Source organism: Rhea americana, unplaced genomic scaffold (genome assembly GCF_003343005.1).
Source record: "Rhea americana isolate MKP2758 unplaced genomic scaffold, rheAme1 scaffold_140, whole genome shotgun sequence".
Classification (NCBI taxonomy): Eukaryota; Metazoa; Chordata; class Aves; order Rheiformes; family Rheidae; genus Rhea; species Rhea americana.
The window spans coordinates 647,409-670,793 of record NW_028185484.1 but is presented as its reverse complement, the minus strand read 5'-3'; the positions used below and the strand labels follow the sequence as shown (position 1 = coordinate 670,793).

General features: G+C 40.4%; 1 protein-coding gene across 3 annotated transcripts in view; it reads left to right on the top strand.

Annotated features, from left to right (window-relative positions):
• TSNARE1 (t-SNARE domain containing 1) overlaps positions 1-23,385 on the top strand; it is a 459,605-nt gene that overhangs the window by 291,137 nt on the left and 145,083 nt on the right. For all 3 annotated transcript variants that reach the window (XM_085298727.1, XM_085298725.1, XM_085298726.1), the window contains exon 11: positions 2,438-2,520. In XM_085298727.1, the coding sequence (XP_085154853.1) occupies positions 2,438-2,520 (83 nt within the window). The remainder of the gene's footprint in view (positions 1-2,437; positions 2,521-23,385) is intronic.

Here is a 23,385-nt window from a genome sequence, read left to right as displayed (position 1 = left end):
CAAGGTCTGTCACTCTGAGTAGACGTTTGTTGAGGTGTTCAGCATACTCATTCCCATCCCTTCCAGCTTTGTTTGCAACAATCTCATCACAAAGTGTCCCAATGATTCTTATGGACCTACACAGAAGAGTTAAATGTTGTCAGTGGGCAAATCTGGTTAACTTTGCATCATGCAGTCATGGTTAACCATAGAAGCAAGCAGTTGTCACTAACTAGACAACGAGGAACTTGTCACTATAGCTAGATGATGAGTCATTCCAACTGATGCATCTACAGAGCTAATCTAGCCTGTAGATCTGCCTCTTCTCAGTTTTTCCCACACCTGTTTTTCAGTTCTACACAGAAAACATAAAATGTCTCTCCACTACTTTTCTTGTAAAATACGTAGAATGACCCTTTGGTGATTTGTGGGCCAGTCTCAGTGCTGGCTGACAAGATGCTAGGGCCAGCCCAGGAGTTTAGGACACATATTCTTTCTAACCAGGAGCATGATAGCAGTGGACAAGGATGGTACTTGTGGAGATGTGGTAGTAGGGTTTTCTTTGCAAACTTGCCAAGGATCTGATTATTATTAAGTGACAAGTTGAAGTCTGTCATTTACTGTTGTTATTTAGGCTGACTTGGTTCATGTGACYTTGGCTAGATCTGCTCACATGGCAAAAATGCTGCAGACTGCAGTGTTGTTGCACCACTCACTATCTTTGGTATTTCAGCACCATTATTTTCTACTAGTACTGAAAATAGAGCAAGAGGAATCAGTTACTTTTCCAGAAACACCTTAGGATCAATGCAATGCTAGAAATAAACTCTTCAGGGTTTTAACACAGGTGTGTGCATGTGTTCATGAATGCTTCTGAGAAGCAGCGCAGCAGCTCTCTTAAGGCTCTGCAAAGGCAAAATTGATATTACTCCATGGCCAGATCTTGACTTCCTGAGAAGTCTTTTTATCTCTTCCTACTAAGTCCTGACTGCAGGAGAAGCATTTGAGCAGATCTCAGTGATGTCTTCCAAGGTCCACAGTGTTAGCGTCTTAATAAAAGTTGTTCTTTTGGTTTGAGGTTTCGTTGTTAATTTGTTTTCTTTTGTTTTGTTTAAGTTCAATTATCAGAAATGCTAATCACATTAACAGACTTGCAGCATTGCTTTGCCTAGAAATGCAACAAAATTGAACACAATGACTCTTCCACAGTTTATCTGCACGCCTTCATTTCTCTACACCTCACAGAAGTGGCCACTCYGTATCACATTCTTTCCCTCAGAAACAAACAAACAAACAAACAAAAATATTTAAATCTTCTGTACCAAGTCTTAATCTAAGACCTAATACTGTGGACTGAAGCATTTCCATTAATCTTATTTAGAGTTAGAGAAATTTATTCCCAAATTTCTGCCAGCAGTTGAATTCCTCCTGACTATTCTAATATACTCCGGTATATATTCTAATATACTGGTATAATATCTGCTCTGAAATCCACACAAGAACACCAAGTGCACACGTTCTCCARATGGGGCCAGAAACTATTGGCTGTGCATTGCTTAGAGGACAAGTTGGTCAAGATTTCTAAGATTTACRTTTGAAACACAAACCCTTAATTGCAGATTTGTACCATAGGCATGTTGTCTTCCAAGCACAGCCCTAGAGTCAGGTTAAAACTTGTCTTTGACTGAAGTGGGGAATTCTCCCACCACCAGCTGCAGTTGGTAGCTGTTCATCTTTTTTATCTAATCTCATTTTGGTTCCCCTGGGTCCCTCCAGCTTCCTCCAACCCCCTAGCCATGTAGGATGAAATTCAGCTCCCTTGATTTTAAACACCAGCACTGCATCTCAGTCCAAGCCATTCGCACAGATCTCCCTTGCAGTTTGGAAACCTGGTGGCTGGAGTTTAGGCTGTGATCCATCCGATTTGATTAGTCGCGGGCAGCTGCTATCCAGTGAGATGAATTGCGCCCCACTGACTCGCTCTCCTCCGACTGCAATGGAGTCTGAGCTCAAATACGGACACCTGGGGATTGCCAACAACTCACACTTACCCGGGTGAATCTTATCTCTGAGCTCTAATTCAGACCAATTCAGATACAATCTGCAACATCTCTTCTGTAATTTACTCCAGTCCGGTGAAATTCCCAGTCTTGAGCTGATTTACTTGAATTCTCTATTAGTCTTTTCATTGATTTCAGTGGAGTGGGGTGAGTGCTAGTCCCTGTCTTCTCTAGCAGCACGTTAAGAGCTGTCAGTCACACTGCCCCTGACTGATAGGCTAGGCTTCTTTATTCATCAAAATTTCAGTGTCTTTTCTATTTTGTTGTAGCGTGACTGCCCGCAAACAAGAAGCTGCTGCCCTTTCATGCCTATGAGTAAACTGCTGGATTGCTGTTGGTATAAAGTCTTTGTTTTAGGTTTGTACCCTGTAACTATCTTCTATTATCTTAATTTGCAGACAGTATTGAAGCCAACATTGAGACTGCATCTTCTAATGTAGAATCAGCCAATGAGCAGTTGGCAAAAGCCAGTCAGCACCAAGTAAGTGGGTCTGAAAAAAAAACCCTACGGATACATTCAGTGATAGTATTTAAAATAAAGAGAACGCTAAGCAGCTGTGAAGCACGTAGCACATGGATTATGTTGGATTTGTGTTACCTGGAAAGATGATAAAGCATACATATCCTAGGTAAGAGCTAAACTCTTTTTTCATATACATGCATACATATAAACATGATTAAATTACTGTACCATTGGCAATTTGCATTAGAGGARTCATTAAGAGATCTACACATTAAAGAGACATTTCCCAGTAGGAAATTCAACAATTAGTTACTGTTGTTCTTGGAAAGATGTCACAAAAAGTGCATCACTGAAGTGTATATGTTCTTCTTATTGGAGTGTTTCCCTATAGCTAGGCAACAACGCTTTTCAAAAACACGGCAATTGCCAAAAGACACAATGTAGTTGGTGAATAATGGCTACTGGAATGACGTTCAGCACTTTTTAAAGGCAATTTGAGGGTTGCTTTTTATTTTTTTTTCTTTTTCTCCATTGGAGCAAGAGTAAAATACACGCACAAAAAAACATTAATCTTGTTTGAAAATAGTTTGACCAGAAAGAACTGTTCAATGGTTATAGTTACTGCTTTCTAGGGATGAAAGAAAGAAAAAAAAAAAAACAAAGAAAAATTTGTATTGCTTGCAATAGATTGACAGACTACTACGATTTCTTTTTTTATTATTATTATTTCCTCAGTCATAAGTGTGTTTATTGAACCTCAAAGTGAGTTTCATATATCTGGTGTTTTGTTATGACAAACTGCAGCTGAGGTCTGTGTGAATACCTAGTGGCTCCTCTTTGCTCTTTGGACACRGTGAATGCTAAAAGTCTGGGGCATAACTCCAGACCAGAGGAGTAGGAGTCCTACATCTTGTACTCCACTGGAAGTGGAGTCATGTGAATTCTAAAATTATCTACAGCTCATTTTCTGGTGAAATGTACTTTGTGAATTGTGGCCAGTAAGAGCAGCTCTCGCAGAACRTTGATATTACAGAAACAAGATGTGGTCCTCAGCTGCATTTTGGTTCTCAAGGCATACTTTTTCAAGATAATGTGTGTCATCCTGCATTTGCCTTGAAGATAGCCTGTTGCGTTGTCACAGCAGGAAGTCTAAAATGAGACAAAAATAAACTTAGTACTTGACAGTAGAGCAGATCTCAAAGTTGTAAATGAATTAATGACAATTTCAGCTAAGAAGGCTAAAGAATAGTCAGGCAGAAAATGAGCGCAGCACAGTGYAACGGGTCTGCTTTCTGCAGCCACAAGGAGTTGCTGAAATAGCCTGCTGAAATAGGAGGACTCTTATTCCTCAGTGTATTGACCAAGATGAAGATACAGCCAGCCCTAGCTAGCCAGCCACTGYTGCAGGCAAAAAGAGACTTTGTGTACTGTTTGGTACCTCTGGGAAAACCACTTCAGTTTCTCCCATGCCCTTGAMACAAGCCTGTGTAGACAAATATTGCTTAAGGAAATTCTGTTGTCAGAGAAAATGTAYGATCTAGATCTGCTGCAGAGCACAGGTAGCTGTCCTGTACGCTGCTGGACGAGGAGCACTCCTGCCTGCCACCCCTGCTCGCTCTCTGTCAGCTCTTTCATGAGTTTTCCTCAGATATAGACAGAAAAATGAGGTGAAAGTGGGGGTGACTTCATTTGCTGGACTGCTGCATGGGTTTTGTTCAATGGCACGTGACCCCTCCTCTGCCCTGTGCCATGACATCTGCTCATCTAACGCCCAAAAGGATGGTGTCCCCAAAATGTGTCAGGAAGGGTCCTGGTCGTACAGTCCTTCAGAACCTTTGGCTGCTTTATAAGCACCTGGATGGATTTGAGAGAATGATCAGCTGGGTGGCTTTGTAGATGGCCTGGTTTCAAAGGAGCTACCACAGTTTACAACCTTCAAATCTTTTCAGTGCTGTGCACTGTTCTGTGCTGCTCAAAGAGCAAAATTACGGATGGTTTTTAAAATCTTATTCATTAGTTTTCCATTATTTTTTTATTAAACTGTCAATTCACCAATGTATTTTGCTGTTACCTGGAACCTCTGGCACAGTGTGATTGTCCTGTAAATTCACACTAGCTTACATATATTTTTTATCTCTCTTTATACATACATACATACATATATATATATATATGTATATAAATACATAGGTGTACACACACACACACACACACATATCTCTATATAGATATGTATATATATGGATATATATATAGCTTTTTTAAAAGTATGTTGGCAAATGTATGCATTAATTGAGAAATCAAACATGTCCACATCTCTGAGACTTTGAAGCTTAAAACCTACCACGKACCTTAATGAAGAGATTTCTGCCAGGAGTAAAGATTAAGTGATGGGTTATTTAGCATGTTTGCTTGTAATGCAATGAAGTGCAGTCACTTCAACAGTACAACCTAGAGGACCAGTCCCAGCCTGTACATTGACAAAGCATCAGTAATTTCTTTTTTCTTTAACTTGTACAAAATAAAGCATTTACATTTCCTGCAATTAYAGCAATAGTTAAACAAGTATAAATAGCCTCATGCTGATCTCTTTTTCTCTGCATATTAAATTTGGAAAACGGCTGCTTCTTCTTGTGACCTGTGTGCTAGCAATAGCATTTTACTACTTGATATGAGTTTTCACATCTTCCTTCTATACCCAATCAGAAAAACCAAGAAAACAACAACAACAACAAACAAAACTGAAAAAGCAATAGAGAATATATGAGGGAAGTATATGATATGTAAGGCAGAGGTGACCACCTTGTAGGCTGGACAAGGTTGCTGGATGGCTCAGTGCAGCCTGCCTCCTGCACTCAGACCTGGGAAGGGAACAGGCAGTGGCTGGGTAAACGCTCTACTTGCCTCCTCGCTGCTCTTAGCCCCATGGACCTGCACTTCTTYCCCCATTCTCAATGGACATGTACGTGAAAGGTGGATCCATATGATAGGTGCCACTCCTTACTGATCTCAATACRGAGGCAGGACAGCAAGATGCAGCATCTGTACACCTCCATCTGAGTTGGTGCACCATGTCTTGGCAGAAGGACAGGGCACTGTTGTTGGAAGGGGCAGGAGCAGACAACCCAGGACAGCAGATGGGCTCAGCTGCTCAGTATGTTCTTAGACACCGTGGGAAGATCCTGTGTCCATGCTGGGTACCATAATTSCTAACCACATTACTTTCTGTAGTCTCCTGCCTCATCTATAGACCTCACCCTCTGTAAACCAGAGGCAACAACACTTCCCTTCCTCACCAAGTATGTGCACAASTCTGTGATGTTCTGATATTATGGAGATTCTATGGACCCCGTAGCAAAACAGCWATACCCATAACACTTTTGCCTATCCATGATGTAGGAAAGGTGTATCTCATGTCATATTCACTTTAATTCCATAGATCTTGCCCTATTATTGTACATCACTGTGWATACTCTGATTTCAGCAATGCTTGATTTGTGTTTTTATATTAATATGTGCTTGCTCTATTGGTGTTACAATAGAACATGTGGCAGGTGAACCTGTAAGAAATCATGAACAAAAAAGATATGGCATAAAAGGTCTGTGGGAGCTTTCAGTGGAATAGATACTTTTTTTTTTTTTTTTTTTTTTTTTGTGATTTTTTAATTTAATTTAAAATTTTGGATTGTAATTTTAATTATAGGATTTTTTTTATCTTAAACTTATTTTTATTAGAGATGAGATTTAAGCTCATTCAGGCCATGATGTTCCATCATTATCTGCAAAAAACTGTAGAGTTAAAATGCAACTGAAGAGATAAATGTTGGGTATCGATACTAGGACTGTGCAGAGACCTGTTTTCATATATAACCCCAACTTGATTACCACTCACAGGAATTTGATTATTTTACTTTGTTGTCTTGATTTGCACCAGAAAAATGAATTAAAAAAAAAAAAAAGAATGACAGAACAAAACCAAAACCTCCTTAGAGACAGGAAAGTCTGGCGGCTAAAAGCCTGAAGTAATCTCCTGCTCTAGACTTACTTCGCTTTGTTTTTCCCTTCCATGAGTGTCTCATACCTCTTGGACCTAAAGCAGACATGARAACCCTTGCCGCTTAATACCAGTGGCCCAGATTTGTCTCACRAAATGTCATTTGTCATGCACCTAGCGAGGATGATTCATCTCACCTATCTAAGGCACCAATCTTACGGTGGGTTGAACTGCTGTCAGGAAGGTAGGGATTTATTGGACCAAAAATTGGATGTTTTCAGAGGGGCATGTAAGTCTGAGCCAGCTGCCTGGACTCCCTTTACATCGACAGTGAGGAAGAATTGCTTCTAATGCATGGCTTGTCYCATCTTATAGGAGATATCTAACTCAGATCAGGTGAGAGCCTCTCCGGAGAAGCCTCTTCTCCCCTTTTCTCTATGAGGTCCAGACRATGGCAATTACATTGCAAATATTGCTAAAGAAAATGAATTTCGTGCATAGCAACTACCCCTTCGTCCAAGAATCAGGAGATCTTGACACCCAGCAGTGTCAGCACCTGCTCTTCAGGTTAGGTTAGGTGTGATGAATATCACCCAGAGGGGCTGGCCATGACAAGATTGTGYAGTTTTGCTTTTTCATAGCTTCCTGTTGAGAGGAAGAGAAAGAAACAAATGTGCAGTCCACAGATGCATATTAAATCGGTTACTCTTTTTGAGATGAAATTTGGTCTAAGTTCATCTTGGGCCCACTGAGTGAAGGACTCTGTGTACTGATTTTTGGGGGAAGAGCTGCTTGTATTGCTCTGATTAGTGTTAGTTGCTTTTCTTCTCTGTATTCTCCATGGAAGTCAAACTAATTTGAATGCATTGCAAAGACAAGGTAGAGTTCAGCAACTCACTTGTGTAGGCTAACAATAATGAAGTTTTTTTTCCTGTAAAGAAACAATTCCTGGGCCTGGCTTTCAGGGGTACACAGAGGGGCACTTTGAAGCCTGGAGCTTCATAAATCTGTGGCATTTGCAGAGAGATCTTATTGCTTGGGGGTCCACCAGGAACTTCAACTTTTGCACAGATAATTAGTTGGTACTTTAAAAAATGTATGATTTGAGTTTTAAAATCACCTTCTCTGGACTCTTTTAAGTTTCCTGGTGTGCAAGCCTCTTAAAGGACTTGCAACTTATCAATGCTGTGATAACAAAGATCGTCTTCTCATCTGTGTGGATGTGCCCTAAGATCTTGACTTACACTGTCATTAAATCGTCTCAAAACTATCATGTGCGGCCAGTCAGCAGAGATTGCCATAGCACGAGAGACTTGCACCCTAACACCTCCAGCAGCAAAAGTCCAGGATGCTGAGAAGCTGCCTTGGAGTGATGTAGCCGGAGTTATCCCAATGCAAACACAGCTTACCAGCACGGCTAGTTAATCCCCTCGGAAGAAGAGAGACTAGATGTTCGTTGGGTAGAGTCAGGACTGAGACGTAATGACAGTATCGTACTAAGTCTAAGGCACAGTGTAAACAATCAATTTGATGTCATTTATGGCTTCGCTGTGTCTGTCGAGAGTGTGGCTGAGCATGCTTTTTGTTTGGATAATGAGCACTGGGAAGTTTTGTTTGGGGGATTATGAAGCTATTCTTTCTTCTGGCAGTTTCTGCGTGTGAAAGTGATGGGAGCTGAATAAAGAGCTGCAAGAAGTCGTTGCAGCTCTGTAAAGCTTCCAAGCRAAAGTCATTACTGAAGTGACTGTGTATTTACACAACTAAGCCTTAATTCCCCTCTCCAGCAGCTGAAGCTGCCATCCAGAATCCTCAGGATTCTRCACCATGATCTTCACTTAGTAGAAAAGTCCTCCCTGAGCTGACTGAATTTCTCAAACACACTCCACTGGTAGTTCGTTTCTGTTCCCCTATACTTCTCAGCGTACAACAACACAATCATACCAGCTCAGCTCTGAAACCTCTGCTGGAACTTCTCCGTTGAATTCAAGGTTGCCCATTCCTCCTCCATGACACTTCTTTTCCTTCCACYTCATGTCTCCCCCATTAAGTCTTTTCCTCCATCATGTCCAACCCCAGTCCTCCACTCTTGATGCCAATGACACAGCAGTCTGGAACAGCCTGTCCTGTTACAATAATCTCACCAATTTTGTCTCAGATAGTTCAACACCTATCACCAAAGGGTGTTTGCCTGCGGCATCGCTCAGATGTGCCCCCATGTAGTCCATTCTGCCGTGGAGCCTTGAAGCAGCTCGTTGCCAAGTGCCTGCCCCTGCTTGCACGCTCCTTTTATCGTGGTGGTGTGCTGTGACAGGCAAGCAAGACTGGCAGGGGAACATTAAATTGTATTACCCTTTAGCTTCCAGTGACAAATAGGCAGCAGTAGGTGGTTCTGATAAAATGTGTGCTTTCTTTTCTCCTTGCTCTGCTGGCTTCTGATGAGAGATGGGCTGAGATTTCAGACTKAAGAGTGTTTTATTTTGAAGAGGCTTCTGTTTGCGTGTGTTTTTTACTGTATTTTAATGTAACCCATTTACAAAACAGCTGCTTACCATAGGAAATGGTGTTCGAGTCAGCTGCACTCCAAGTGATAAATGAGCTGTGCGAGTGCAGCAACTTAACCTCAGTGAGGTCTGAGCCATAACATTTATTTAAACACATCTTTTTTTTTCTCTCTCTCTCTACATAATGGATCCTTGTGATCAAATATTTATTGGGAAAAGGTTTGTTTGGAGCTTTTGGATGTCATGTAGTTGGATGTTCTTGCAAGTGAAGATAGTCTTTCAGGCTATTTGTAATCACAGCTGAACATCTCTTCATTCGTACCATCAAAAAGAGAGAGCTTACACACCTCGATGGTAGTTTAATCTTTTTATTTATTTATTTATTTATTCTAAACGTGGATAAGATAATAGGATGTTCAGAAGGAATAAATATTGTCCACTGTGAGCTTCCTTTTAATTTAGCACCAATCACTCTTTTCTCAAGGAGGAAATGGAAAGGGCAGGCGTGGAGGAGAACTGGATGTGGAAGAAGGTGTGGGAGCGTATTTAGCGGTGAGGCATTGCTGATAAAGCTGCTTTGGCAGGTGAGAGGATGAGGAGCAGTTATGTTTACTGATTGTTMAGAGTGGCTTTGGCAAAACAGCTTGGCAGTGTCCAGTGTTGGATTAGTATCAAGTCAAGATTTAGGAATATCAGTTACATAACACACAAATGGGTTAGATTCAGAGTTTCAAAGGCAAGGATTTTGTATGTGAGAACTAAGCCAGCCTGATCTGTGACAATTTGGAGATGGCAGAAGGGAAATAGCATGCAGTCTTTTGTTGTTCCTTTTGTTCTGTTTTGCTTTTTTTAACAAAATCTCTTTCCAGGGTACAATTTCATTTTGAGGGGTCAGAGATTAAAAAGCAATTTTCCCTCACTGACAGCAGCATAAACCAGTGAGTGTTACATTGGCTGTTAATGGCCTCATTTAACTGAGCAGTGAACGGAAATCCTTGGTTGCTGAGTGGGGAACCACATTTAGAGTCATCCTTGTTCCAGTGGTGGCACATATAATGAATTGCACTGTCCAAAGGTCAAATCTCTGAGAAATGATATTAAACTTATCTCTTAATGGGGCTAAGAATATAAGGAAGTTAAGAAATATTRAGATTGGAAGATGTATACCTAGCCTGACATTAGATGAAAACCAGGAGCACAAAATATGTATCCCAGTTTAGAGTCCCAGCTGTGTCGCCTGAAGCTGCATTACGCTGGGCTGTGATCTTGTCAGATCTCATCAAATAGCAACATGATCAGGCTTGGTCAGTGTTCGTATTGGAATCCACCACGGAAAATCCAGACATGCRCGTAGCAGAGTATTTTTTTTGTTCAGTAGATAGCACTTGCTAAGTGACTCCTTTCTGGTGAAGGGTCACCATCCAAACAGTACTACCATGGTTCAGATGTTCTGYGTAGACCTGATAACTGGTAGTCAGTAAAGGTGCCATGTTGGGCTTTTTTTCAAAACAACGGTGAGGATAAGGGTTGAACTTCATTATGGATGCTTATATTCGTCTTTCTGTGCTTTGAAATTTCACTTTATTCTCATAATCTTCAGCTTATCAGCTAATCTTTTTAATAGGGTCAATGTGGGGACCTCTAGTTTCCTGACATCCCATCCAATTTATTACTTAAAATTTAAGCAGCTAATGCAAGACAAGCTAAGCTCCCTTTGCACACATCTCTGGAAGACAGCTCATTTGGCTTCTCGTGGATATTATCCTTAGTTGGGGATGAATAGTGCCCTGGAGGTGAGCATCTCCCTCTCTTCATGCTGGTAGACATGTACCTTCAAGAAATCATCTAATTACTAGGCAGTGAGGGCACRAGTTGTTTGCCTGAAGATAAATATTTCATATCCTTCTGTAGTAGAAGTCCGTTGTTCTCTCAAAAATCACAAGTCATTTCTACTAGCTGTGTTTTTAGTTTCRGAGAACCCAGGGCATCTCAAATGGTCAGAAGCATCTGAAAAAATAAGCACGTATTTCCCTATTGCTTTTAATAGCAACAATAATGGTGATCATGAAGGGGAAAAAAGATATATTAGGAGGAAATAGCATTGGAAAATGAAATTGTTTCTGTTTTCATGGTGGCACAACCTGAAAGCACTTTAATCAGAGGACCTTTCCAGTTTTCTGAAAGAAATCACAATCTTAATAGGATGCATCTGTAGTATTACTAGCAAATTGTGCCCTGGCACTACTGGAACTGGAGAACAGGAATTCTTAAATACAACTTATATTCAGAAGGAGACAAGATAGTGAATTATAGTCTTGTTAAACTTGGCTTCAATCATGCACAAAGCTTTTGAAGACATTTTGAAATGAAGAATTAAAAACATAGAGTTCAGTGGAGACTAGGACAAAATGGAACTTCCTTTTACTTTGATAAAGTAATTGCTTATCTTTCTTTGTGAGGACAATGGATTTTCTTAGACAAAGGCAACAAGAAAGACTCAACTTCCTGGACTTCAAAAAAGCATTTTCTCTAGTAATGCCACATAAGGATTATTTGTTAAAATGAAAATTATTAGAAAACTAGGTGTTGTTTCTAGGCCAGAGCTCGTTCTCATATAAGCAACTTTGATGTCTCTGCATTTCTTTCTAGGTTACACACAGTTGTTTATTTAGTCTGGCCAGTTCACCGCTATCTTTTCTGGTGTATGGTTCCATAGTTCCTGTTAGGCTGATGTCTGTGTGCATACCTTCAATAGTCTAGGGGTGTTAGGTCCTCGTTTCCTCACATATAGTGACTAAAAACAGCCCTTATTTGCTTTTCTAATCATCTGGCTCCAAGTGATGTAGGCCTCAGCAAATCTACTTTCAAAGTGTACACCTCACCACCAAACATATGATGTACCAGTGCTTTTCTAAACTCTTGAAGGAATCAGCTTGTGTGGGATACAGTTTGAATTGATGCTACCTGACCTCGTCTGTCTACTTTATAGGACCTTCACCTGAGGTGAGTGTCCCTTCTGTTTGATGGAGATTGGCAGTACGATTCAGTTGCCACAATATAGGCATCCAGTGCCATTTGAGATGCTCTCAGGAATCCCAGACAGCCTTGTAGGGCTGACAGATGTGACACAGAAACTACAGGAAACCCACAGCTTTCTGGACTGACAACTGGAGCTCATTTCATATGATATTAGGTACTTAAATGTGGACAGCTAAATTGGTCTATGCAATGAAGTCAACAGGCTGGAGAAAGATTCAGCTGACCTGCCAATAAATGTCTACTTTAGGGTGAACTGATTCACTGCTAGGCTCCRTGGAGTGTTTTGACTGGTTGTCCCATGACTATAGTAGGAGCTTGGACATCAAAGGACGTGTGTAGATGTATAGCACACTGTGTGTGGACACATAGCCAAATTGATGAGATAARGACTGGGTAAGTGGACAGCAAGTTGGGTGAAAAATTGGCTGAACTGTCAGGCTTAAAGAGTGGTGATCATTGGTGTAAAGTCCCATCGTTTGCCAGTGTCTTTCGGTAATTGATATTGGGGCCAATATTGTTCAGCATCTTTATTAAGAACATGGATGATGTGATCAAGTGCRTTCTCAACAAGCTTGTAGATGGTCCCAATTAGGGAGAGAGTAGGAGACGTTGATACACTGGAAAGTAGGGCTGCTGTTCAGAGACCTGGATAATCTGGAAAACAGCACCAAAGGGAGTCCCATGACATTCAGCAAAGGTAACTGCGAAGTTTTTCACCTCAGATGGAATAACCATATGCAGCACTGTAAGCTGGTAACYGATTGACTAGAAAGCGACTCTACAGAAAGACCGCAGGGTCCTGGTGAGTCACAAGTTGACCATGAGACGGTCTCATGCCCTTTCAGCAAAGGCGGCCAAGAACATCCTGAGCTATCTTAATAAGAGTATAGCCAACCACTTGAGGGAAGTGATCTTCCCWTCTGGTCAGCATTTGTGAGACCACAGCAGGAGTACTGTGTCCCATTTTGGGCTCTCTAGTACAAGAAAGATATTGACATACTRGAATTTGTCCAGTGGAGGACTACCAAGATGTTCAGGGGCCTAGAGCATATATGGCTTATGAAAAGAGGCTAAGGGAACTTGGCTTTTTCCAAACTGAGAAAGAGAAGGCTCCGTTGAAGATCTTACTACTGTCTGCAACTACCTGATGGGAGCAGATAGAGAAGATGGAGTCAGACTTTTCCCAGAGGTGCACAGTAGAAGAATGAGCGTCAACAAGCAGAAGCTGGAAGACCCAAAATTCCAACTAGGTATAGGGAACATTTTTTCCATGTGAGGGTGTTCAAAAATTGGAATACTTAGCTAGATACCAGCTATGTCTCCACTGGCTCTTCAATAACTTTTTTTGTCATTACTGTTGTCTGTGTTTCCGAATAGCCAAATCACTAGCCAGCAGGCTCCACAGGCTTAGTGGGGAGGTTGAGGGAATCTCCATCCTTAGAGATATTCAGCACTTGACTGGACAAGTCTCTGAGCAACTTGCTGTAGTTGGACCTGCTTTGAAAAGGAGGATGGACCAGAGATCTCCAGAGATTCTTTCTCTCTTCCTTCATTTAGTTACTGGGCAAACTTAGGAGATGATCAGGGATATTTGGACACCTCAGGATTCATGGAAGTAGTATACTGAAATATTTTCTGTGTAGGTGTATAATTGCAGATAAATAAGGAGCTTRTTCTTAAAAAAARGRGGGGGGGCAGTATTGTTTGGTCTGGCATCCCTGTGCCACTTATTTTTCTTTCTTGGTCAGCAGTATTTTCATTACTGATAAATTAAAACCTTGATCTTCACACTTTGATTTAGTACTAACAGTAGCATTGGAGACTCGAGCCTTTTAGGAGCAGTGCCTTTGCAGTGGAAATATGAGAGCTGTTATGCTAATAGTTTTAAAGAAATTTGAAAAATGTAAATTTTAAGATTAGGACTAACTATTATTCATGTTATTTTTGCTGGACTATCAAGTGAGTCTCCATTTTTCATTATACTTGAAAGTTAAAAAAAAAACAGGAGAAATTATTTTACCTCTTGCCTATTGATCATAACCCAACAAGCATAAGTTCCTAGTGAGATAGATTTAAAATGAAAATCTTAAAATTGCTTCATTTTTTATTTGTTGCAGGTAAAAACTGGTGCTCAACTTTTAAGCTAAAACTCAGCACCATAGATCTTTTTGTAATCTTCTRTAACATGAAATGGGCATTTAGGATACAGACTGTCATGGACACAGGAGCAGTTTGCTGTTAATTCTTGTTGTCTAAATATAATATTGAACAACAATAAACCCAGCCTGTCCTACCAGGTAAGCTAGATACCAGCTGTTTCTCCACTGGCTCTCCAATAACTTTTTTTGTCATTACTGTTGTCTGTGTTTCTGAATAGCCAAATCACTAGCCAACAGGCTCCACAGGCTTAGTTCTTGTATTATCACTAACAGCGCACATTAGTGATCTCAGTGCAATTAAACTCGTATAAAAATGTAAGAGATGGAGGTTACACTTGAGAAGTTTGATTATCATTTTTTGTTAATAGGGAGAAACTTCTTTCACATACCCACTGAAATGAAATTCTGCTCGCAAGTTTTGGTCTTCCTAGGAGCATGTGAAATGCTGAATCTGGAAAGTACATCCAGCCTWGTTCTGCTCAGTATTTTGAGTTTCAGTAGTTTGAGTCATTTGGATTTCTTTTTAAATTGTTTCAGTATAAGCAGAAAATCTGATCATAGACTTGTTTTAAACTGCAAAGTAGATYTCTTCACATGGTATAAATTTGTGCACCACCTGGAAATAAATTTTACACTGGCTAAGAAATGTCTCCATTTCTGCTACAGCTAAAACTCAGTGATATCATTTGTCCTTGTTTATATTCTTATTAATGTCCTATGGAGGCCATAAGCAATTAACATCAGCATCAGTGTATTTATTTCTGTATTCCTTTGTACCATTTCTAAGTAATCTTTTTGTCAATATCAGGAAACCACATGCCTTTCACTACACTATTTCTAGGTTCTGGTGAGAATACATCATCAAACCAGCTTTTTCTGCTTCATTTTTTTCACAAGAGGAACTGATTTAAATTGGTTGATGGCTTGCTAGGAAGAAGAGCCAACTTTGCTCCTGCAGAATTTAAAATTGTGTTRTCAGAGGTGACTAGAATATGTGTGATTTTTCATAGAATGAGCAATTCCAGGTGATTTTGGCCACAGATGGATTGAACAACATTATCTAGAAGATGTAGTCCTTGGGGAAGAAATTTCTTACCCCATAAGAAGAAGCACACCAAGGAAAAGAAGATGGATAGAGTTGCTTGCCAGGGATACCTTTGACTGATACTCTGTTGCTGTAGATTTTGAGAAGTTCTTTGGCTGAACAGGAGGAGGCTACCGAAGAAGTTGAGGTCCTTCTGGAAGAAGTGGAAGATGGTGGTGGTAATTTTGATGGTAGGGATGTGGATGCTCAGAATTATGCCCCACTACAACCATGGACTCAGGTACTCAGTTAAAACCCCRGAACAATCCTGATCATCCTTTCTTCACAGCAGCAGTCTAGGGAAGGCCATAAAGGGAATGTGAAGAGTTTTTCTTAGTAAAGTTGTCTCCAAAAATAGTAGACAATTCTCTAATGCAATGTTAGATTCCTAACCGCAGACATACAGCTGACAGCTCACAGACTGCYTATTGCCTACAGTAATCATAGAAACATAGAATCAYAGAATCAGTAAGGTTGGAAGGGACCTCTGGAGATCATCTAGYCCAACCTCCCTGCTCAGCAGGGTCACCTAGAGCATGGTAGACAGGGYTGCATCCAGGCGGGCCTTGAAGATCTCCAGAGAAGGAGACTCCACAACCTCTCTGGGCAGCCTGGTCYACTGCTCCGTCACTCTAACAGAGTGACAATATGACAATATTCATTGTTGATCTCTTACAGGATGTCCTGAAGGGCAAAGTTGTCTCTTTTACACAGAATCTCTGAGCTACTTGAAAAACATTGGTCCTGCAGATAAAACAACAAACAAACAACCCCTCGAAACAGCAGGAAAAAAAAAAAAAAGAACAAAAAAAAAAAAACACAAACAAAAAAAAGTACACAGAAATAGACAGGACTTTTTAAGCTCCAAGTTTTTATCTCCAAACACCTCAAATGAAATAGGTATTCCAAAGGAAAAAAAGAATCGCAACTTCTAGTTCACAGTATMAAACATGGAAAGATATTCACATCTATACAGTCTAAAAACCCCAAAAGAATGTATGCCCCCAAATGCTTTTTCTAAGCTCAAAAACATGSCATCAAAGAAAGCACTGCTTGAGTGCTTTACTTACATGGGTTTCTTGCTATGTTGCTAAAACAGAGAGAATTCATGTTCTAGTATTCTGATGTTGCCTCGCAGATGAGRAGGTGAAATTGTCTGGTTGTGTGCGAGGGCCTTTGAGGACAACTGAGATGCCCCTKCCAGGCTAGACTGAAGCATTAGAAGAACTAGGGTCACTGTAGACTGGTTTCCTCTTTCTCCCTGCTTCATCCTCACAGATGCAGCCTTTTTGAGGTGATTGTGCATGATGCCTTCTCCATTGAGAAGCAAGCAATGAATGCCCATCTCCAGAAAAGCACTCTGCTGTCCTCCTGGTACTGACAGCAGTGCTCTCCATAGTCCAGCAGAAGCGCATYCTGGAGGACTTAGGGGAAGGGAAAAGGCTGGCAAATGAAGTGGAGACCCTCAAGCAGATATTGGGGAAGCTGGTGGGCTTCCAGCACTCGTACAGGGATTATAGCTCCTGGGCAAGACTGCATCAGTACTGTCTACTTGCCTTCTTGGATAGGGAACAGGGAAGCTGCAGGCAGGCTGGCATTGTGGTCTTCTGTGAAATGATCTTCAAAGCCAAGGAAACTTCTAAAGGAATCATGCCCTCTTTTCTAAACCCCAATTTTTGTATTACAATATTTTTAAAGATTACTTTAGGACAAACACTTTTTATGGTAGGTCAAAAATTCATCATCTTTTGCAGGTCACAGTAAATACAGCAGTAGCTCCTTTTTTAGTGGGTCCATCTTGTATATTTTCTACATAGCTTGTTTTTTTTCTTTTGCTTAGTGAATGACAGCATATCATTCCTTTTTTATAGACAGCAGTACCTTCCATTTATGAGAAAAAATTCTTGTATCAGTTCTTTTTACTGTGAAAGACATTTTTCTAACATAGATCTGAAACATATAAAAATAAAATAAAATAAAATCTGTTTGTACTTATCTTTACTCTTTATAGTCAGCCTCAGTGGATATTTTTCTTTTCCTGAAACACTAAAAAAAGAAGAGAGTTTAAAGAAAAGACAATCATCTATAAGGATATAGTGACTTAGGGCTTTCACTGATACCAAAGGAACATTTCTCATTGCTCTCAGTGAGAGTAGAATAAAGCTCTATCACTATATGGATCATATTTGCTGATTTAATAGTACTGAAGAGAATTCATGAACAGAAAGATTTTTTTTTCTTTCTAAGCAGAGGAATCTGAAATTCTACTCAAAGCCTCCTTAGTTTTCTCAGACCCTTTCACAAATTCTATGTTTAAAAGATAAAGGACATATTTTAGAATATTTAGGAATATAAGGATGAAATAAAGACTGTTTCCAGCTATCACCATTGTCATCAAGAATGTCATGATCATATTTTTTTTTATTAAGCTCCAGTTTCTTTGACCTAAAAGGAATATAATTTCATTATATTCATATGACTGTATATACCTTCTTGGCCTCCTTCTCCCTTACTACTGAGAAAACATGCAATGCATATATCCCCAAGATTCAGCAATAGGACCCTCCCCACCTTTGTTTTTAAATTCAATATATCTAAGCCATTCTACGATCTTCAAGGCCCTTCCTCAGGATGATTTTGATGTTATGTGGGCCATTGTCTGGAGCTGCCTGCTTCCCTCTGTTGTCTCTGTAGGGAGTGTAGGACAGCTGGCTTCCTATTCCTGTTTTTATTCCTATTTTAAGATGTCTTAATTAGACATCTAAAGTTCAATAAGATAAGTTTGAACACAGATGCTTCAAAGAAGGATATAAGAAACCTTCAAGTGGGCAGAATTTCCTTCTAGTTATTTTTATTTCAGGATGAAAGACATGGGTTTTCTTTTTCTTGCAGCTCTTCTTCAGTAATAAGGATAGACATGGAACCGTACAACCCATGGGCATGAAACACGTGTTCAGGGTTGCAATCTGCTTGTTTTTTGTTTCAGAACAACTCAGCAGCATCCTGTCCACAGTTYGAGAACCACATGGAAAGTACTGTGGTTCTTATTTTTTTTTTTTCATCTTAATCAGCTTTCTGTTTCAGAATGGCCTTTTATTCTGTGTTGAACCTTGGGGGAGAGTACTGTCTCTGTGTGTGGAGGTTTTTTTTTTTTTTTTTTTTTTTTTTTTTTTTTTTTGTTATATCTGCACAATCCAACATGAGCAATTTGAAGCCTGCTGATAGTGATTCATGCAGTTTAAGAGTAATGTTTCCTTCTGTCCATGCAGGATGTGAATAGATCTAAAACCTTAGTGAAGAAACAAATATATTTAATTTTTGATGASCATTAACATGGCCCAATTACCCAGGTTTTATTTGCTTCAAATGAAGGGTCAAGACTGAAACTCACAGTTGGGTTATTGTTGCTTGGTCTGCGCCGAGCAGAATCGTTAAGCCACGCACTCAACTTTCAGCAGTGTTGGATCATGCCTCTTATCCATGTTTCCTGACAACATGAGGAAAAGAAAACCCAAGTGCTTTCAATCTTTACCACAAGCTCAGAGCATGAACAGAGAATTCGTTGYAGTTCAGCTGGCACATGGGATGGGTTTCATCTCGTCTAACTTTGGATTCCTCCAAAACAGGAATATATGGCTGAAYGAGTTCTCTAAGTGCCCTTCATATTTGCTAGAGATCTAGCAAATGTCATGATCCATGTAGATGTCTTCTATCAGGTAAGATCAATGATGCCAGTGGCCCCCACTGCCCATGATGGAACCCTCCCTTACTGTTCAGAGATGGCCTGTGCTGTGTCTCTCTGCTCCTTCGCGGTGTCTCGGATGCCCAAGGGGATCTTATATTGCTCCASATGCCTGTGTTTAGGCAGCCAAATAAAGAGCCRCATTTAGTCCCACTGCGGAGCAGTTCATTGTGCCAAGCTGTTCCTCGTGAGTCTGAGTCCTTACTTCAGGAACAGATGATACCTGGGTTGAGATCATACATTTTAGGCTCCTTAAAAATCATTCTGTACTGTACTTTTAGTRGGAGTCTTCATAACATTAAACTAGGGAAACTTTATACCACCCTAATACTGCAAAGAGGCTTTAATATAAATGTTAGTAGAATGGATGTCTTTTTAGGAATGGAARTTACTCACAGTACCAACAAGAAGCACATTTCCTTTATTATATTTCTATTTCTTGAATTGTTGCAATATTTCCTGAGAAGTAATATTTTTAAATTTTCCTCTCCTCCCCTTCATAAAATATTCAATGGATTGAGTAAATTTCTGCAGATATTGATGATACTGCAGGAAAAAAGAAAGTATGACAGAGTCAATATGTATATAAAAGCTAGATTCTAATGCATTAAATTGCAATCACTTAAATACTTATTAAATTGTATAYGTACTTCTGGTCATCTACCTCTGAAAGTACCTTTCATCCCAAAAGATCACTTTGCAAATGGCTATAGAAATTGTCCACAGAGACCACTTCCGTAGCAGGAATGAAATCTTCCTGGAGGAGAAAAGGAACATTCGGGGTAAGACTCTGACTAATTGCAGCGGTGATTAAGTTAGGCCTTGCCAGCRTATCGTTGGGCCGTGAAACAGTTTCTTTGGCTGGTGGTATTTGTGTGTGTGAGAGAGAATCAAACAATAGGACAAATTCTCTCAAAACTGTTGGGGAATTTTTTGTTGACACATTATAACTACCCACAGAGATGTGATCTCACAGGGAAATAATCCTTTCACTTTCTCAGTGCTGTTAAAGACCTCAGATAGATATGCTATCTGGTGTTGGGCACTAATTTGAAGAGGTGGGCCAGTTAGAGAGTCTACGGGGGAGCAAAAGAAACATGATCTAAGGGCTTGCCAGCCTGACTGCAAAGCAGAGATTTTAGCAGTGGGTTAGGCTAAAGAAAAGACTGGGGGGGAGGGCACCTATGATAACGGTCTGTGGGTACATAAAAGTCTCCTGCAAAGAGGAAAAGAATAAGCATTGCTCTTCATTTATCACAGACAGAAAGAACAAGAAGTAATGGGCTTAAATTGCAACAAGAAGAAATCAGGGTAGATATTAAGGAAATCTGTCTAATGATAAGGCATGTGAAGTGCTTTCTGGGGAGAGTTTAGAGTTTCCAGCACTGGATAGCTGTAGGAGTATCTCGAGAAACATATTTTGGGAATGGTATTGGTATAATTGCTTTTACTCTTGTCTGTTAGATCACACTGCAATGTACAGTGTAAACAGGACTTGTTCATATTATATCACAAACCATCATTATCTCATCGGAAAATGTTCCAGCCATGAATTATTCCCTGATTTCCATCCTCTTCTCTCTTTCCCCTGTCCCTTCCCACAAAAAAATCGTGGATAGTTCCTGTTAAATACTTTCTTTAGAGATCAAAATCACTGATTTTATTTGCCAGAAGTAATGAGACTGCATTTTCTATCAGCTTTTTGCTTGAGCAGCTGCTGAGTACAAACCCTGTAAATTATTTTGCCTTATCCAAACATTTTCTACCTGATTCTTGGGTGTCCTGGATTTAGTTTGCAATTATGCTTTGCCCTCCAAACTATTTGCACAAAGAGGAGCCAGTAAAATTGTAGTGTATGCACTCTATGGTGTTCCAGATGAGGTCACTGAGCCAAGCAAAGATTGAACACGAGGTGTGTAGGAGCTGGAAGGGTTAGTAAGGTACTCTCCTTGAAGAGTAGCAGATAATCATCACATTGGACTTTCACAGCCTCTTTGAATTCTGAGTCCTGGCAAGGTATGATCAGTATAGCATCAGGGATGGAAATGGGGAGTATTTGTGGTAAGAGCAAAAAAATAACATTCTTGTAGAATTTTGGAGGAAATGCATCTCTACTGCTAATTAAAATAGGCCAGGGACTGTTTTATATCCTCGAGAACTGGTTGTGTTCTCAMGGCTAAACTGCCTTCCATTTATAAAAAGAGTGACCTTATCCAACCTGTCCATTAGGAATGATCGCTGCATGCTGCTCCCTGCACCAGATCTGGCCGTGCTTTGGCTAGGACAAGACAAAGCTGCACAATGAAGCATGCCAAAAATTGAAGAGTGTGGTTGGTGGTTAGTCAGCTTTTGAGCCCATGCCTTGTCCCTCTTTGGGTTATTAGYGCAGAGGTAGCTGCTCCGTGCTAAAGCCTATGCCAGGGTCCTGAGTTTACCAGCAGGATMTGCATCTCTTCCCCTCTCCCAGGGGCTTGCCTGTCCGTGATYAGTGCCAGCTCTGATATGTGCAGATACGTATCTTTGGGTCAGCTGTGAGAAGCCTTGACAGCAGCGTCACCCCTTCGCTCCGGAGATGCACCGAAGCCCAGTCTCTTACTCCTGGTTCCAGCCTGAGCTACACTGTAGGGGTGCTGTTCCTGGCCATGCACAGTGCTAAGCCAGACCCTGACTCACTGACCTGACTTCCTGGATGGACCATGGTCCTGCCTCATTTCTACAGACCTGTCTGGTCATCACTACGCTGTTGGATAACCCTGTTACTGTCACTAGACTTGCTCTCCTCTTCTTACTCGGATGTTGTGGCCTTTTTGGTGGTGGCATTTCCCCGGTCAGCTTGATGCCACCCTTGCTCCTGGCTTGCCTTTCCCTGCAGAGCAGACAACTTTTGCTGTTCTCTGACATCTTTAAGGGTCTCTGGTAATACAAAAGTCCTCCGAGGGACACACAGCCTTCGTTAACTCATGGAACRCTTTCTAAGGAAGCTGGACGCAGCRTTCACAGGGATGCAAATACATCAGTTCAGATTTCCAACGTTGACAATTGTGCTGTGCATAACATGATGCCTACATTTTATTCTTGAAAGTCAGAGTAAGAAATGGATTTTGGGTTCTTCCTGGGGATTTCTTTTTTTCTTTTTTCTTTTTTTTTTTTTTTTTTTTTTTTTTTTTTTTTTTTTTTTTTTTTTTTTTTTTTTTTTTTTTTTGGTGGGTACTTAAAAATAGAAAGGACCTTTTTGCTTTTTGTGACCCACAGATTTTGAAGTAGTTGTAGCTTGTTTGAGAAGTATATTGCATACCCATTATATTACTGATTCTGTTTTTTCCATGGCTGCACAGGAATTCTTGACTTGATGCATAAGTCTTCTTTCTCAAGGCTAAAAGGAAGGACAGAGACAACATGAAGAGATGGCTGAGGCATTACTTGGACCCCTAGGGATGAAGAAAGCAAAACAAACAAATCTTTTCCACCTCAACACTCTCCTAAGTGATGCTCATTAACTGATTATGAAGCGATAGAAATGGCAACCAGAATTCATAGTTTTTTGGAATAGATATACTGGAGGACAGAAAAAGAGAGGGATGACATTTCTATGCCTGCTTGGAAATTCATTTTAGAAAGAGAGTGCCATATATAGGTACCACTTGCACGTAGACTAATCATGTTTTCAGGAAAGACATTAAATTCTGGGTCTTGCACTTAAAACACGTTTAAGCATAACAGAGGATCACAAGCATACAATAAAGTAAGACCTGAAAGTCTAAGGATTTTGAAATGAGAGCAATCTGCCAAAGACCAGGCAGCAGGTTCATCTGTGCGGAAGATGAGGAACAACTTTCTCACAGAGGGAACAACTTCCCTACAGAGCAACACAGAGCGGCAGAAGGCAGTGACAAGCAAAGTCTGGTGGATCAGGGCCTAATCTGCTTTAATTCACATTCTTTATAAATTACTTTGAGTGCTTTCCAGCTTGCAGCGAAAGAGCCATAAAATCAGACTTTGCTCTTATTGTCAGTGTCACGAATCTGGAGGAACAGTAATGGAATTATGCCAGAAATAAACTGGCATAAGGAGAGCATAACATGTCCCACACTCTGACACAGCAGCTTCTGGATCAGATGAGGAAGACTTTCTTCTTTCTTACTCCCAAGCTGTTCTTTTGCTGAACAAAGCCGAAGCGAAATGTCTGCAGCATCTGCTGCTCAACACATACTGTTTTTCACAGCAGCCTACTGCATCAATAACCATTACCATATACATCCAGTGGCTACCAGGAATTAGATTATTTCTGCAACATATATTGCCAGGCTCCTTCAGCAGCATTGCCTTCAGTGACGGGGAGCACGGGTATGGGTTTATTGCTTTAC